The 17,860-nt window shown below is 34.0% G+C and overlaps 1 protein-coding gene across 1 annotated transcript; it reads right to left on the minus strand.

Annotated features, from left to right (window-relative positions):
• Positions 1-10,998: 10,998 nt before the first annotated feature.
• Positions 10,999-17,539, minus strand: LOC107922169 (microtubule-associated protein 70-2). Its single transcript, XM_016852059.2, has 11 exons — positions 16,806-17,539; positions 16,612-16,697; positions 15,349-15,414; positions 15,100-15,270; positions 14,815-14,985; positions 14,523-14,678; positions 14,277-14,423; positions 14,118-14,189; positions 13,519-14,034; positions 13,257-13,438; positions 10,999-11,581 (listed from the first exon to the last, which is right to left on the minus strand). The coding sequence occupies exons 1-11, from the start codon at positions 17,062-17,064 to the stop codon at positions 11,542-11,544; spliced, it is 1,866 nt and encodes a 621-aa protein (XP_016707548.2). The 5' UTR covers positions 17,065-17,539; the 3' UTR covers positions 10,999-11,541.
• Positions 17,540-17,860: the final 321 nt, after the last annotated feature.

A 17,860-nucleotide genomic window follows, 5' to 3' on the forward strand; every position in this document is an offset into this window, starting at 1 on the left:
ATCAAAATTTTAATAATTATTATGATAAAAGAGTTAAAAAATAGTAAAAACATAAAAAAATGATCATCATATTTATTTTTCCTATTTGAAAATCGAAACCTCCATGGAAAGGGACCTTCAAGCTTCGGTCTTCTCTCTTATGCTTGCATGGTATGAGTTTTAAACCCGTTTCGTGTAATTGTTATGTTTTTAATATTGTTGCAACTAGGTCCAGCTAACCTGAACCTTCGTTTTCAAAACTGTTAAAGATTTTGAATTTTTCCATTGATGAATCTTTGTTATTATTTATTTAATTTATGAAATGAAGTATTGGTTGTTGATTTGAATTAGTTTATTAACTGATTTTTGATAGTTTTAGTTAAAGGATTAAATTGATAAAATATTTAAAATTTCATGGATTTTTTGAAATGTGGATAATTTTGGGTTTTTCTAGTATAGGAAAAAATTTGGTTGGCATGGGAAATTGTGGAATTTTGATAAATTTGAAATTTCAGGTTTTGGGGGCTAATTTGTGATAAATGTAAAACTTTAGGGAAAATGTGTAAATAATGAAAACTTAAGGGTCTCATGCATTGAATTGAGTTTTAAATGTATGTGAATTTAATAAATTGAATTTAATTACTATATAGATCAAGAACCGAGTAAAAAAGACAATAATTGAGGAAAGGGGAAATTTACGGAGTAGTCCCTGCGTATTAACCCAAAGTGGATTGTAGGTAAGTTCATAGTATAAATAAACATATGTATTTATTTATAACTTGTGTTAGTATGTTTTGGTTTAATTGTTTTTGATGTTGAATTACGTTGTTAAGTTTTTTTTAATTTTAAAATGCTTACAAATAAGTACAAGTGAGAAAATAGATATATGATATTGTTGATCCCTTGGGATAATATGGTTATATGATATTGAAATGAATTTAATCGATTGATACCATGTGTACATGTGTGTTTTTAGAAGTTCCTCTGAATTGTAATTGTGTAAACTCTGTTAAAATGCCCGTTTGAACGTAGTAAACGCTTAGGATACGATTGGTATGCCAATAGGGTTTGAAGGTGCACTTGTACAGGTTTGCACTTTGGTGCCTCTGTTTGCACTTCGATGCCTCTAATTTCACATTTGTGCCTCTATCTGCACTTCGATCCCTCTGTTATACATCATTGATGCCTTTGGTGTGGTGCAGTATTGTAACTCCCTATACTTGGCCTCATCCTTGAGCTCGAATATCAAGATGTCACACCACCGTCACGCATCACACACATCATAAAATGTCACATTAATAGGCAATCGTCCTCTTTATTAGCGTTCTTACAAATTCTTAAGGCAAGCATATATTAATCATCATTAAAACATGCCAAATATACTTCAAACAAACTTATACTATCAATTAAACATACATTAGAGCTATCTAGAAAAATTTCAAAATTGACTGCGCAGGTATCGATACTGAAACAAATGTATCGATATTTCTCTTATATGGTATTGATACCGATTGGAAAATCAATACCAAAATAGAACGGCAAAAGGAAAAGCTTTCTTAGAGAAAGAGCGATCAAAGGTGTCTCATTGTTGCATACAAATCCCTAAATGCTTCCACTGAGATATGGTACTTTGATAATGGGTGCTCTAAACAAATGAATGGAAACAAAAGCTACCTCAAAGAATTTTAAGAAAACCATGAGGGAAATGCGACCTTTAGTGATGGTAAAAGGAGAAGAACTCTTTGTAATGGGGTTTTTAGTGTAGAAGTAATGTCACAGCTTTAAAACGTGTTCCTTGTGAAAAGTTTGAAAGCTAACTTGATTAGCATCATGCAACTTTGAGACCAAGGTATGTTGGTGAATTTCACAAATAAAAGGTACAAGGTAGCTAGTAAATGAGTCAGTTAAAGAGGGAACCAAGACATTTGATAATTATTATAGGCTAATTGAACCTATGATGTGTAATCATACTAACTTTTCTAACCTTGGGTTATGCCATTGGAGGCTAGGTCATGTACATTTCAGAGTTTTGCAAAGACTTGTGAGATACAATATTGTGAGAGGATTGCCAAAGTTAGGGGGAGAAATTCTCGAAGTCTATGGAGAATGTTTGAAGGGAAAGTAGCAACGTGAGTCAAATCCCTAGTAGCTATTGATCCCAACAATTAGACCACTTGACCTACTGCACATGAACTTGATAGGACCTATGCAATCAAAAAGCTCAAGAGGTAAACATTATATTCTTCTTTGCATAGATGACTATCAAAGTTTTCAGGAGACTATATTCAATAAAATTGCTCTATCTTTATTACGTAAAAATTTGAGTTTAAATTGAAAAAGGACTCACAACATAACTGGGAAAATAGTTCCCTTATTCTAGTAAACTACTAAAAGATAAAAAAAGTTTCCTAAAAAATCTCAATTGACTATTCTAACATTATCTACCCAAATAACTTAAAAATTATCCAAAAATATATGGGAATTTAGCACATATTTTGACACCCTCCCTCAAGTTGGTGCATATATATCAATCATGCCCAACTTACTTACAAGAAAATCAAAACTAGTCTTAAAGAGCCATTTAGTAAGTATGTTAGCAATATGTTGTTTTGAAGGAACAAATGGCATGCACACTTGGCCTCCTTCAATATTCTCTTTGATAAAGTTCCTATCAATCTCAACATGTTTAGTTCTATCATGTTGGACTTAGGTTGTGAGCAATGCTAATGGCAGCTTTGTTATCACATACAACTTCATTGGTGAAGTTTTTGGTTTCTGTAGCTCTTCCATAATTATTTTCAACCACATCATTTCACAAATTCCTTGATACATTGATCTAAAATTAGCCTTTGTACTACTTTTTGCTACAACACTTTGTTTTTTGCTTCGCCAAGTCACAAGGTTTCCCCAAACAAATGTACAATACCCTGATATAGGTCTTCTATCTGTTACTAAGTCTACATAGTCTGCATTTGTATAAGCTTCAATTCCTCATTGTTCAAATTTCTTGAAGAATAAGCCCTTTCTAGGTGAACTCTTCAAGCATATTAGAATCTTAAACACTGCTTTTTCATGGTCCTCCATTGGGGAGCATAAATTGACTCACTAAGCTTATTACAAAAGCTCTGTATGGCCTTGTATATGATAAGTAGATTAACTTACCAACTAATTTTTGGTACTACCCTTTATCAAGTGATCTTCCTTCTTTATTTTTGAATTTTACGCTTGAATCAATTAGTGTGTCAGCTGGGCGGCAACCACTCATCCCAATCTCCTTTAAAAGATTAGTCATATTTTTCTGAGAGACCACAAGACATTTCTTTGATGGAGCAACTTCCATTCCAAGGAAGTATTTTAAAGGACCCAAGTCTCTGATCTCAAACTCCAATGTTAGATGTTCCTTGAGACAACTCATTTCATTGACATTGTGTGATCAGCTCGTCGTTGAAAGTAACCTTGTTTTTTAACAAACTGAGTGAACCGTTCGAACCAAGCTAGAGGAAATTACTTTAGACCGTACAAAGATTTCCTAAGCTTAAATACTTAAGTTCCAAAATTTTCTTCAAAACCTAGAGGAGATCCATGTAAACTTCTTCTACAAATTTCCCATTTAGGAAAGCATTTTTCACATTTAGTTGCTGTAAAGACCAACCAAGATTAGTAGCGATGGATAAAAGAACTCTAATAGAATTTAATTTAGCTACTGGTGCAAATGTCTCAAGATAGCCTATCCCGTATGTTTGAGTTTACCCTTTAGCCACCAACCGAGCTTTGTGTATGTATAAAGACCCATTCAGTCTGAATTTGGTTGTGAGTACCCATTTATAACCTACTATTTTTTTCTCTAGGTAATTCCACTGCTTCTCATGTACCTATTTTTTCAAGAACACCCATCTCCTATAAAATAACCTCCTTCTATTCAGGAACCTGTAAAGTGTCTTTCACATTTTTGGGTATTTCCATAATATGAGTCATGAAACTAAAGCCGAGAATGTTAAAGACAAGGATTTATAGGACACAAATTTCGACATGGGATATCTGACAACAGTTCTAACACCTTTTCTTTTAGCAATTGGAAAATCTAGATTAGAAAATTCATTGGTCAGATTAATACTTTTTTCCTGGACTTTTGACAAGGTCATGTGTGTCAAATTCTTGATGGAGAATATGGTGGATTCCACTTTCTTAATTTTGGTTTCTTCTTGAGTAAACCATCAACTCATTTATTTGTTCTCTGCTCTCATTATCTGACTCTACACATTTAGACTCCTTTCTATTAACAAATTTAACATCATTCAACTCCTTTTTATTTACAACATTACCATCATTCATTTCTATGTTGATCATAAATTCACCTTTCCCATTATTAGAATCCCTATGTTGTATATTCCTAGTATCTTCTTAATCAATTATGGAATATTCTTTGCTATAATTTCATCCCTAAAGATTAGAATCGAAGTAAGGTTGTGTTTCAACCAAAGTGACATCCAAGGTAATAATCATCTTCTTATCAATCGGATCATAAGATTTGTAACCCTTTTTATTAGAAGTATAACCAACAAAGACACTTTTTTTTTACTCTAGGATCTAGTTTATCCTAGTTGTGAATATGAACAAAAACACTACACCCAAAAACTTAGAGGGGTAAACCTGTGATCAATTTAGAGTTAGTAAAGCTATTATTAAAAATATTGAAAGGAGTTCTATACTTTAGAATCTACTTGGCATTCTATTAATAAGATATGTAGTCGTAAACAATGCCTTTCCCCAAAGATAACATGGTACCTGACTTGTGAACATCAAGGCTCTATTTATTTCCAAAATATGGTAGTTTTTTCCTTTCCGCAATCCCATTCTAGTGTGGTGTATTTATACAAGAGCTTTGGTGGACTATTTCATATTTGGTAAAGAAAACACCTAATTGGTCACTAAAAAATTCTCGCACTATTGTCACTCCGAAATATTTTGATTTCAACACCAAATTGTGTTTCCACCATAGCATAAAAAGACTGAAACACATTTTTAACTTCAAATTTATCTTTGAATAAAAACACCTAACAATGTGAGTATGATAATCAATAAATGTAAAAAACCAACATTTTTCTGAAAAAGTTGAGACTTTCAAAGATCCCCAAACGTCACTATGAATTAACAAAAAATGTTTGGAAGCCTTATCTTTTTTAAGGTGGAAAGAATGACCGGTGACATTTAGCCAATTCACAAAATTCACAGTGATATGAAAAAGGATTTTTATTCTTAAACAAATCAGGTAACAAATGTCTTGAATAGTAAAAATTAGGGTGACAAAGCTTGTAATGCGAAATCATAATCTTATAAAAACTAGAAACATAGTTCAAACATAGAGTAGTTGATAGTTGACTCAGATGGTCGTCATCAAGAAAGTAAATTCCACTAGAAACTTTAGCACCGCCATCCTCCTCCCCAAGACCATATCCTGAAATTTACACATAAAGGAGTCAAATATAGCATGACAATTCGAGGAATGGGATAATTTACTAATAGATATGAGATTACAAGATAGATTTGACACATGTAAAACATCATGTGTAAGTTGAGAAAAGGAAAATACTACTAGTCATGTGATCACTAACTATAGAATCAACGATCCACAGGCTTGTTTTATAAGGCTTGATACTGAAAAATATTGAATAAACGATACCTAATTGGGAAAAGGAGCAAGATGGATTATTGGATGAGTTAGAATTAGAAGAATCCATCTGAAACTATGGTGATGGAAAAAGCTTGTGTAGATGCTCTAGTTGTTCTTTAATGAATGGAGACCCTTCTAGAGAATTTTGCTACTCATGATTTTCATTAGTTGTTTGGAAAGCTCTGCTATCCCTAGATTGTGAACCACGACCATTTCCACTCTTCTTTCTTCCATTTTTTGAATTTCCGTGGAGTTCTTAGCATGTTTCTCAAGTGTGCCAATGTTTTTTTTTTGCAGTGGTCGCACCAAGGTTTCTTCCTTTTTTTCACTGTCATCGCCAATTTTAACAGTCACAATAGAAGAATTATCATCGTTAGCTTCAAATCTTGGCCTTAACATTACTTTTCTCCTAGTCTCGTCTCTTCTAACCTAAAAAAAAACTCACAGAGTGTTGGAAGCGGTTTTTTCCCTAGGATCTAAGATCCCACTTTATCAAATTCTCTATTTAAACCAACCAAAAATACATAAGCTCATTCATTATCTTCTTATTTTTTCATAGCTTTTACACTATCTCCAGGACATTCTCATTCATCATTATAACATTGATTTAGTTCTTGCCAAAAAGACATCATCTTGTTATAATAAAAAAAATAACCTCATTTTCCCCTTACCTTGCCTTCTAGAGTTTTATTTTTAACTCAAAGATTTATGAAGCATTTTCTAAATCTGAATAGGTATCTTTCACAACATCTCAAGCATCTTTAGCAATCAGGAGAAAAAGAAAAGGTTTACCTATGGATGCTTCCATGGAATTAATAAGCCATGCAATTATCATAGAATTTTTTGACCTCCACATGCTCACCCTTAAATCGCCCACTTGTGGTTGCTTGACTTCTCTAAGATGATACTCTATGAAATGTGGAGAACGAGGAAACAAACTATAGGATACTTTCACATATTTGGTAGTACATACTATATTTTTAAAGACAAAGCCCACTAATGGAAGTTTGATGCACAGAGTGATAAAGGTATATTCCTTGGGTACTCCATTAATAACAAGGCCTAGAAAATGTACAACAAGAATATCAAGTTGATGATGAAGTCCTTTAATGTTGTTGTCAATGATGAATTAGGAAACTTTTTAACCAATGCATGTAGATGAAGAAATAATGGAGCCAGTTGCAAGTGAATAATCAAACAATGTAGACCAATCTACTTATGAAGTTTCTTAACCTCATCATCCTCAAAGGTATGTAAGAATCATCCTTTGGATAGTGTCATTGATGATATTGGTTGAAAACTGGTATAAGAGAAAAGCCTAAGTCTAACTATCGTGACATGGTAAGCGTAACATGCTACACATCCTCAATAGAACTTGAGAAGATTGAAAACGTTCTTAAGGATGAAAAGTAGATCTAGACATGCAGATTGAGTTGAATTAGTTTGAAAGAAACAATATATGGAAACTAATCCTTAGACCTAAAGATTGCAATGCTATTGGGATGAGATGGATATTTAAGAATAAGACAGATGATCACGGTAATGTCACCATGTCCAAGACTAGATTTGTGCCTCAAAGTTACACCAGGTGGAAGGAATTAACTTTGATGAGACATTCGCGCATGTAAACCATTAGACTCTTATTGGTGATTGCAACTTACCTTGATATTAAGCAATTCTATATGGATGTAAAAAGTGCATTCTTAATCAATTTCATCACTGAAGAATTGTTCTTGGAACAACATAAATTATTTGAAGATCCTATGTATCTAAATCACATATACAAACTCATTTAGGCATTGTATGGCTTAAAGAAAGCATTAAAGGCATGTATGATACTCTCTAAGATTTGACTTGAATTAAATTACATGAGGAGAAATGTGGACAAGAGCTTGCTTACATAGAAGTAGAAATGTGTGATCACAATGGCGCAACTTTACATAGATGGTACTATCTTTGGCTCAATCTTTCAACAAGACAATGGAGTATTCGTAAAGATGATGCGGTCTAAGTTTGAGATAAGCATGATGGGAGAGTTTCTTACTTTCTTGGATTCCATATCAAACAGCTCAAAAATGGACCTTTTATCATAAAAAGAAATATGCACAAAATTTAGGCTCGGTTTGAAACCAATAAGACCTCCAATGGAAATTTTAAAGAAATTGTAATCAAATGTAAAGGGAGTTACAACTTACTCAAGCAACTTCTGTAGTATAATTGTCATCCTAATTTACCTCACTACAAGTAGACCAAACCTATCTTTTAGTGTGGATGTATGTGCCTTGTGCCATGTACCAAGTAAATGCCAAGGAGTCACACTTAAAAGGCTGTGAAAATTATCATTTGCTACATTAATGGCACTTTGTACTAGGAGTATTCATTCGGTTAACCGACCCGAATTAGCTATAACCGAATTAACAGACCTTCTAAAATTTTTAACCGTTAACCGAACTAAATTTTTTTAAAAAAACATTAACTGAACTGAAATTTTTTCGGTTAATTAGGTCAGTTAACCGAATTAACCGAAAATTATATATTTTTTATTTTTGGTTAAAAATTAACTAAATTAACCGAATTAACCGGAAATTAACCGAATTACCTGAATTAACCGAATTAAATTTTATTATACTTTTTCTTTTTAGCTTTTTATTTTATTGTTTGGTTTTGGCAATATAACTTTTAAGATTAAAAAAAAAACAAGAGTTCAGCTCTGGACCTTTTCGACCTTTCTAATGTTTCCAATCATGAAAACAAACCATGGATTGCTTAACACCAGAACATTAAGAGAAGTTCAACATGCATTAAGATTCGCTACTGATTTTTTTTTAACATAATAATATAAGCAAAATTTTCACAGCAGAAACCATGATCAATGATTTAATTGACCTCAACGGGATTGAATTAACAAAAGCAACAATTGGATTGTAGTTGTTACAGTTAACAGAGGAACGAAAGAATCAGGGTTTTAGTTCTGTTTTAGTTTTAGGGTTTTAGTAATTTACAGCCAAATGACATGCTATTAGTTCTGTTTTAGTTTTAGGGTTTTAGTAATTTACAACTGTTAGTGTTAGAGACTTTAGTTTTAGACTTTAGTTTTATTGGGTTGGTAATTGGGTAGACTTTAGTTTTAGTTTTATTGGGTTGGGTAATTGGGTTGTGTTGGATAATTTTATTTATTAATTTTTTCGGTTAAACCAAAAAAATCGATTAACCGACCGGTTTCGAACTGAATTAACCGTTAACCGAAAAATAAAAAAAATTAACCGACCCCCCGACCGAAAAAATTCGGTTAACCGATCGATTAACCAAATTCGATCGGTTAACCGAATTTTTTCGATTTTACCCGAATTATGAACTGCCCTACTTTGTACCTTAAAATTTGACCAGCGAATGACACAAACATGAATTTGATTAGGTTGGGAATATGGATGATAAAAAGAGCACATCAGGGGATGCTTTTATTTGGGAAAAAAACTTAATGTCATGGTAGAACAATAATAAATCTTCAATCTCGTTGCCAATAATTGAAGTTACGTATATAGTTATTGGAAGTTGTGCACATCTATTGTAGATGAAACAAATGCTAAAAGGCTTTAGAGCTGTATTGCTAGTTTTAACCGTCTATTGTGACAATTCTAGTGCGATCAACATCTCCAAGAATGTTGTACTACACTCGAGGGCAAAGTACATTAGCATTTGATATCATTTCATCATAGAATTGGCAGAAGAAGGTACAATTGAGCTAAAACATATTCTTACAGAAAATCAATTAGTTAATCTTTTCACCAGGAGTCTTAATGTTGCATGGTTCACAAAATTGAAGAATGAAGTGGAAGTGTATTGAGTTTAACGTGGCATAGAAGTCATGTCACCAGAACTCAATATTATAATGTTGTTTTACCTTTAACTCAATTTTGATTGCTTTTTTTATTATTTTTGAAAGGTAAGATTTGCCAATTTTTTTCCTTATTTTTAAAGGGAAAATTTCAAAAAGATTTAAAGTATTTATGAGAAAAGATTGAAGTGGTTTGAAATTGATTTCTCCCAAAAGTTTCAAGAAGCCATAAAGAGAGCCAAATTCTCTTTAATTTTTCCTTCTTGTCACAATAACTCAAGATAATTTTCTTTCAAGAAAAATTGTTAATGATTCATGTGAAGTTAGCTAGAACTTCCAGTCCTTCTTCCTTAAAAAATTCTCATCAAAGATCATCATCTCCAACCCCTTTTCAAAGGCGTTCTAAGAAAAGTGGTGAAGGAACCTCATTTGCAATTTCTCAAGTTGTGACTCAAGACAATCCTACACAAGAACAACCTCCAATTGTTCCACCGGTTGGCATTGACTAAGGCAATGTAACAGAAAGTAATGTCACACTATCTGAAGAACCTAAGGTAGATGATTTTGTTGATCCTACTTACTACTTTTGAAAGTACTACCATTGTTGAGTCTGTTGAGAGAGGTGATAAGATGCATGAGAATTAGAAGAGAATAATTGAAAATTAGTAAAAGAAATTGATTGCCTACTTGATGAAGGTCCATAGCCTGTTCAGGGCCGAATAATTGATACACTCTTCTAAAGTAGATCCAGTTGCCCAAGAGTTTGTTAGGAAAATGACTTAAGAATCAAAACCATGGGATCGCTAATGGTACAAACCCAAAAAAGTAGTTGTGACCTCAATCGCACGTTCTAGTTGAACCGTTAGTTGTAACTCACCTTGTGGTGGAACGATTATTCAACCAACCATATATGTTGGCATATTTCAACACAAATTATGTGGATCTCTCTCTACATATATCTTGTCAAGGATTTAGAGCAACAATAACATAGATTTGATTTTGATGAAAATTAAACTCTATTTGAAGAAGTTAGGTGTGATCAATCCTCAAATATCTATACTTATTTTATGTCATATACAAAGTCCTGTTAAAATCACCATTCCAGAAACAAATCTAAATCATTTTAGGAACTTATTTTCAATGCAAATACATGGTAATCAAACTATAGTCTCAAAGTAAAATATTAGTAAAAGAGCAAATCTTAGTTCATATAACGAGGCAAGGAGTAAATTGACCTTAAATGATGCCCTGCAATGTTGATACATAATAAATTATTCTCTAAGTCAAGTCTTGGAAACAAAATCAATGTTTTCAAACCACACAACAAATTCTTGTATCCGTTTCTACCTTGTTGATCCAAATAACAAGCAATTCAACACTTTAGAAAGTGCTATTGGGTGGGTATTTTGCAATCGCAACAACAATACTTTACCAGTTGATTAAAAACGACGGTTAGCAGCCGATTCTTGTTTGACTAAACAAAAACAAAGAAAAGAAACTCACCATTCAGAGATTTGCAATCAAATTATAGCTATTAAAGGAGAATAACACAACCCAACAGGAGAATAAGATTTGATTACAAGACTATTAACAAACTTCTTTTTTTTTTTTTAAAGGCCAATCACACTACCTGCACTGCAGATTACAAATATCAACTGCAAAACACAACAATAAAAGAAAACCAACTACCTATACAACCAACATAACCAGTGGCCACTCCAAAGAAAACCTGACAAAAGGTTAGCCCATAGTCAATAGTTCCTTTTTTTTTTTTTCCTTTCTTTTTAGTTCATCTCTAAGCAGAGGGAAATAATAGCACTCTATGTCAGACAGTCGCATACCGATTCAGCGGTTTTCTTCCTCTGGTTTACTCTTTTTCCAGATTTCTTCACTAACCAATTTCAGTGAATATAGGTTCATCGGCATGCAAGTTATAATCTTATAATCAATCATCAAAGTAGAGGTAAAAAAATATATAAAAGAGAAAAATAAAACAAAGGACCCAGGAGACCTATGCAAATTTGCTCCTTGCCGCTGCTGCAACTAAAATTTTTTGTCATTGAGTGCTGCGTGTTAACCCACTTCGAGATGCATTTCTGCATAAATTTGAGAAGTTGTCCGTTACTTACATTGAAAATCAATATTCACAATATTCTAGGCAATGAAAGCAAAATGAGCATGTGACATCTGTCTATTGCAGGCCATGACTTCAGCAAGTCATCCAAAATCAAATTGGCAGAATATCGGAAATAATTAACAAGTAGGCTCATTTCAATTGATCACTACAACTTTAAGTACCAAATTAAGATGAATCCTAACATACACGTCACTTATGCAAAAGTTCACCAGCGGTCTCCAAGTACTGTATCCAGAAGGGTATGGTAACATTCTGAACTGAAGTGAAGACAGAGGAAGAGGCAAACTCAAGTAACCAACAACTAGATAGAATTATACTCTTTAAGTTTTAACTACAGTCTTCTCTAAAATGATTATGTCTTTCAGTGCAAACGATCCTACCCCAAAGCTGCAGTGAAGACAGAGGCAAAGTAACTATGAATCAAATTATACTTCATAATATTTAATTTCTACTTTACTTGGGATGTACAAGAGTATAATTCTATAGAACAGATTATTTGCACTTTGTTGGGAAAAATTATAGAAGCTGAAATCACTCATTTCTGTTATTAGCTTTTACAGTTTCACAATGAAACCTCCCCCTATTCACATTTTCCACAGAGAGAATAAGAAGAAAAAAGCTATCCAAAGATATCATGTCTCAAGACTTTGCCTTAATTTCATGGAACTCCTTCAGGAATATCCTACAAAATCCAAGTATCTAACAAGCATTTACAAGCGCAACTCTGTAAATATATATACTATATGATAAGAAAATATCAATTAACAGTTTATAACACATTAAATTGATTATTAGGTAAAATACTAAAGATCCCACACTTTAATTTGTCAATATCATCCTCTTGTACCCAATTAAGCCTTGGAAGTATATTTTTGTTTAATGAAGCTTTTACTATGCACAAAAACCTCTAAAATCTGGTAGAGAACTTTGAGGGTTTAATTAAAATAAAAGAATTTTAGAAGGTTTAATTGGATACTCTAAAAGAATATGGACTTATCAAGGAAATTCAAAACGGTATTTTTTAGTATTTAAGGGTTGATTCTGTAAGATCACTAAATATGCAATATTACAAATCCATAAGATGCAGACAGGCACCCAATATACATGTCTGGTTCCCAAAGCAACTGCCTAAGTTGCTAAATCTTGCTGAATGTCAACACCCTGTAAACCATTAGGAAGACGGGTTTTCCAAGAATTACTCAGATGCTTCTATAGCATCATGCAGCTCCTCCCTTCCACCCCCCAAAAAAACCCAAAGTTTCTTTTGCATCTTTTAACTTTACCAAATGACTTTCTTCTTCTTAGCCGTCTAGGCCTATAGGTTCAAAGATGTAGAGAAAATAATATAGAGAAAAAGGCAAGTTCATCAGATGACTGGTGAGTGCTGACCCCCATGTGAAAAAAATTCAAAACTTGGATAGGGATATAAATATTGCCACGTGTAACTTTAGAATTAGCATATGATAGTACAAAAACATAAAAATGAATGTTAGAAAATTCAAAGCAAAAAGGAAATGCAGCATGCTTAGAGTAAACATACAGGTTCACATCACAGCTGCTTACCCCACAATTGGTAATGGAAAAATGCAACAACAGCAATATAGGAAATGAAGAAATTTTAAATCTAAACGCACCTTCCAGTAAGCAGCTGAGCAGCAGATCCCTTGGAGTTACCAAACCGCTTCACCCTATTCTCATGTTCTTTCTCCACACGCATTGCAGCAACCTCTTTCTCCATTGCAGCTACTTCTCTTCTCATTTTTTTAGCCTCAACTTCCATTGCCTTTGTCAATGTTTCCACCTTCTTAGCAAGCATCTGAAAACACAAGGATTACTTGAGCATATATCCAGAAGGGTAAATTTAAACGGTATTGAACTGGCAGAACAAGTATCAACCTCAATTGCATCATCCTTATCCTTGAGGCTTTGATCTTTCTCGTGACCAGCTTTTCTCAAAGCTATAACCTCTTTCTGCAGCAAATCATACAATACACCTGGAACATTATCCTCTGTGTGCACAGGCTGGAAATCAGTCGGTTTTTCATCATTTTGTGCCTCACTCTCCTTGGTTCTGTCGGAAGGCTGGTTGAATGAAGTATTTGAACCTGTTCCATTTAAAAGCAATTTAGCCCTCTCTAATGATCTTGTGCCTCCATCAAATGATTTGGATGTTCCTTTAGCATGCTTCAAAACTGTACTAGAAGACAAAGAGGATCTCAATTGAGAGCTTGGTGATTTCTTCGACAAAAACCCATTGGATGTAAGTTTTGAGAAGTTATCAACTCCACCCAGAGACTGACGCCTAGAAGGCCCATTGCTCATGCTTCTTACATCTGATGTACTGCGACTAAGACTGTTAGAAGATCCTCTCAAGCTCTCTTCCAGAACTTTAAGCCTCAATTGATATTTCTCCTGGAAAATCAAAAGCCTTTATTTCAAAAGCAGCAACATCAACAAAGAGAAAAGAATGGTCAGTGTCCCAATCAGATTATTACTTTCAACTGTGCTTCAGATTTTGCAGTTCGCTCAGTTATAGCAAGCTTGTCACGAAGCTGCTGCATTTCTCCCTGTAAGAAATAAAATCCACAATGAATAGAAATTATTAATTTAAGGGCCTATATTTGTACTGAATAGGAAAAACCATCCACAAAAACCTGCAAGAATCTCCGTTCTTCAAGCCATTGTTTTACGGGCATCACTTTGTCATTAGCATCTTTCCACTCATTTGCTACAACCGTGGCCACTCTATTTGCAGTTACTTTTGCACGTGCCAGCTCTCGGTCAAGAGTTTTTCTTTCCTCCTAAGGAACAAAAACAATAATTCATTCAAAAAGAGACCTAAGAGTATATCAACATAAAAGAATATGAAAACTCAAACACTTAAATGCTAGGCAGATTACATTCATCTCCTGAACTTTCCGCTGGTAATCCCTAACTGCATTTGCAGCAGCACCACCGGCAAGAACAGCCTCCTCCAGCTCTCTTACTGTTTGTGTAAGCTTTTCAACCTCTGCAACTTTTTGGCGATGCATTTTGTCCAAAATTTTGTTTTCTTCCTACATAGACAAGTCATAAATATGTGACTTTCTTCATTATATAAAATACAGACTAAGCACAAAGTATATGGCCCAACTCCTGAGTCTTAAATTTGATGCACCCGATGCAAGTCAACACCAAGAACAACTACCATACCTGGCAAATTTCTATCTGCTTCATCAACTCCTGGTTTTTATTTTGTAGATCATCCACCATGGATGCTTTGGCCAATGCAACCTGTACAGTCCTTTCAGCTTCGAGTAAAGCTGCTTCTTTTGATTTAGTTAGACGATCAAGTGCTTTGTTATCATCTTGAAGTTTAGCAATCTGCAAGGGACCACAAGAACTAATCAGTGAGAATACTAAATCACATATAATTTATAAAACATTCTCATTTCTCTTTGTGGGACAGAAGCAATAGTTCAAAAGTTGCAACAAAACCTCTTGCCGAGCAAGCTTCAGTTCAGCCTCTAATGGTGCAAGAATTGCTTCAATTGGAGGCATATCATCATCTTTTTGAGCAGCATGAACCCTCCGCAGAGTGGCCTCTGCTGCAAACTGAGCAGCCATCGATGCCTTCTTCTCATCATTTATTTTCTTGATTTCAAGGTTCTGCAGAGCATGTTTATCAACTAATTATAGCAACACAACACATAAAACAATAAGCTAGAGAAAATCCCAAAGCAATACCTTGCTTTCCAGAAGAGATTCAGTCAACTTAAGCTTCTCTTCCATTCTCAAGAGCTCATCAGTGAGCTATTGTTCAAAATAAAAATAAGAAAACAAAGTCAGTATCCGTCTCAATCACAAAATATTATAAGAACTCCAAGTCAGATGACCAATGTTAACCCACATTTCAGACTTATCCAACACCACAAACAGTCAAAACCATACATTACATTCAATTACTACCAAAAGGTTAATAAACAAGTCTCTTTGATGCAAGAGAGTTGGCAAGTATGTAAAAGACATAAAGATCACGAGTTGTCCTGAACAAGACGGGATCATATGCAATCCAGAAACAGTAAGTCAGAAGACAAAGAGGCAATTAACTGTCTGAATCTCTAAACATCAAATCAATCCATTCAATCATGAGATTGGGGTCACTAAACCCCATTACAGAATTAAATATAGGAAGTACAAAACATAAATGGAAGAAATATAGTTAATTAAACAGGAAACCATGACTCAAGTTCTAGACATGTAGACATGAAATCGTATGACAGCTTTGACAGGCCAAGCAACATTAACAGACAGGACTAAAGCAACTTAAGATATGCAAAACATTGAAACTAATTAGTCATAATCTACAATTTTAAAATCATATCATGCAGGTACTAGAAGGCAACCTGAAAATGAAGTTGGATAAATGGTTCATGGTGTTAGATGAGACAGCCCACCAATGACTTCCTAAAATTACTGAGCAACAAATCTCAATGATGAAACTTCCAACCAACATGACTTTGACAGAACAGTTATGTATTATGTATTTCAGCAGATTACATCCGCAAAAACCAAGAAACTATCAGAAGTTTAACATAGGTTTGCAATCAGCAATGGAGACACAGGCAGACACGAACATTTACTCATCAATTTTGCAGGATCTACTTTTCTTCTGTAAAATAACAATTTACACTGAAATACAAACAGTCCTATCTTCCATCAATTCTTTTGTATAAGCATCATCATATCTAAACTTAAAATAAATCGTAATATTTTCCCAAAAAAATTAAACATCCATCTAAGTGGAGGAAAAAAGGGAAAACATTGGACTTTCCACACTAAGATCAGAAAATATAAAAAAAGAACTAGCAAATTTCCAAAATTTTCAAAATAAATTACTACTTAAATTACCACTATTACTAAAGCGTTTTCACCAATCAGTTAAAACTAATTTCTTAAATAAAATAAATACCAATGATTATATTTTTCCAAAAAAAAAAAGTGATCGACCTCTTCGACAGCCTTTTCTCTTTGCCTTTCAGACATCCTTAATGCTTTAATTTCTGCTTGTGCTTCTCCCAATTCTCTATCTTTATCTGTAACCCAAAACAAAACAAAAAAGAAAATCAAAATTATAATTATAAAAGGAGCTAAATTGGGCCGAATCAAGGCGAAAAACAACTAGATCGAGCTACATTCCTCACCTCTAACTTCATTCTCCAACCGATTGAGCTCTACTTTCACCGGATCCGACCCGTGAAGCAACGTAATGAACTCATTATCCGCATCGAAGCTAGGTCTAACAGCTCTCCTCCTCGACGAACCTTTCCCTCCACTCTCCTTAAACGACGCTGACACCGTCAACGGCGGAGGTACTCCCGTCGAGCTTGACGTCACCCTCACCGGCGACTCACTCCTCGCATTGTTTCCTACCTCCACCGCTTCGCCGTCAATCTCCGCCATCTCCGATTCAAACACTTCCTCTCACCACTTCAACCCCCAAATGCAACCAAATCCAAAAAAAAATCTTTCCAAAGAGAGAAGCTTGCTTCACATCTAAAACTTCAAAGTGGATCCAAATGCTAGGGTTTCAAATCAGTTCAAATACAGCTGTTAAACAGATTATCAGATATAGGAAAAAAAAAGAAAAAAGAGAAAGAGAGAGAATGAAGAAGAGAGAAAATAATGTTTGCTGCTTTTTTTTCTCTCTCTCTAGAATGTGGATTTAAATCTGGTTACAGTGACTACTGACAGAGTGAAGAGAGAGAGAGAGAAAGAGAGAGAGAGAAAATAGAGTAATTAGCAAAGGAGATTAAATTAATTAATCATGGGATTAATTTAATGCAAGTGTTTTGTGTTTAGAGAAGGGAAAGGCTTCGCCTGATTTTCAGCAGACAAAAAAGCGTGTAAGCTGGGGGACTGTGTATTATCGGACAGTAAAACTTCAACTTCTAGCCGCCTTGTTTTTTTTATAAACTAGATTCAGTTTAGGATAAACCGGGAGTGCAATACGCATACGGGTTGCTAAAACGGTTAAGGGTGCGTAATACGCAGCAACTTTAGTAGAATCCAATTCGCAATTTTGGATGGATGCAAAATCCCGTTAATATATATATGCATGTAGTTTTGTAAAAGAATTTGATAAATTACATTTAAGGTCATTAAATTATTAATAATTTATATTCTAGTCACTCAATTTTAAAAAGTTACAAAATGATCACAAAACTATTTAAAAATTTTTATTTAAGTCATTGGGCTA

Source organism: Gossypium hirsutum, chromosome D01 (assembly GCF_007990345.1).
Source record: "Gossypium hirsutum isolate 1008001.06 chromosome D01, Gossypium_hirsutum_v2.1, whole genome shotgun sequence".
Lineage (NCBI taxonomy): Eukaryota > Viridiplantae > Streptophyta > Magnoliopsida > Malvales > Malvaceae > Gossypium > Gossypium hirsutum.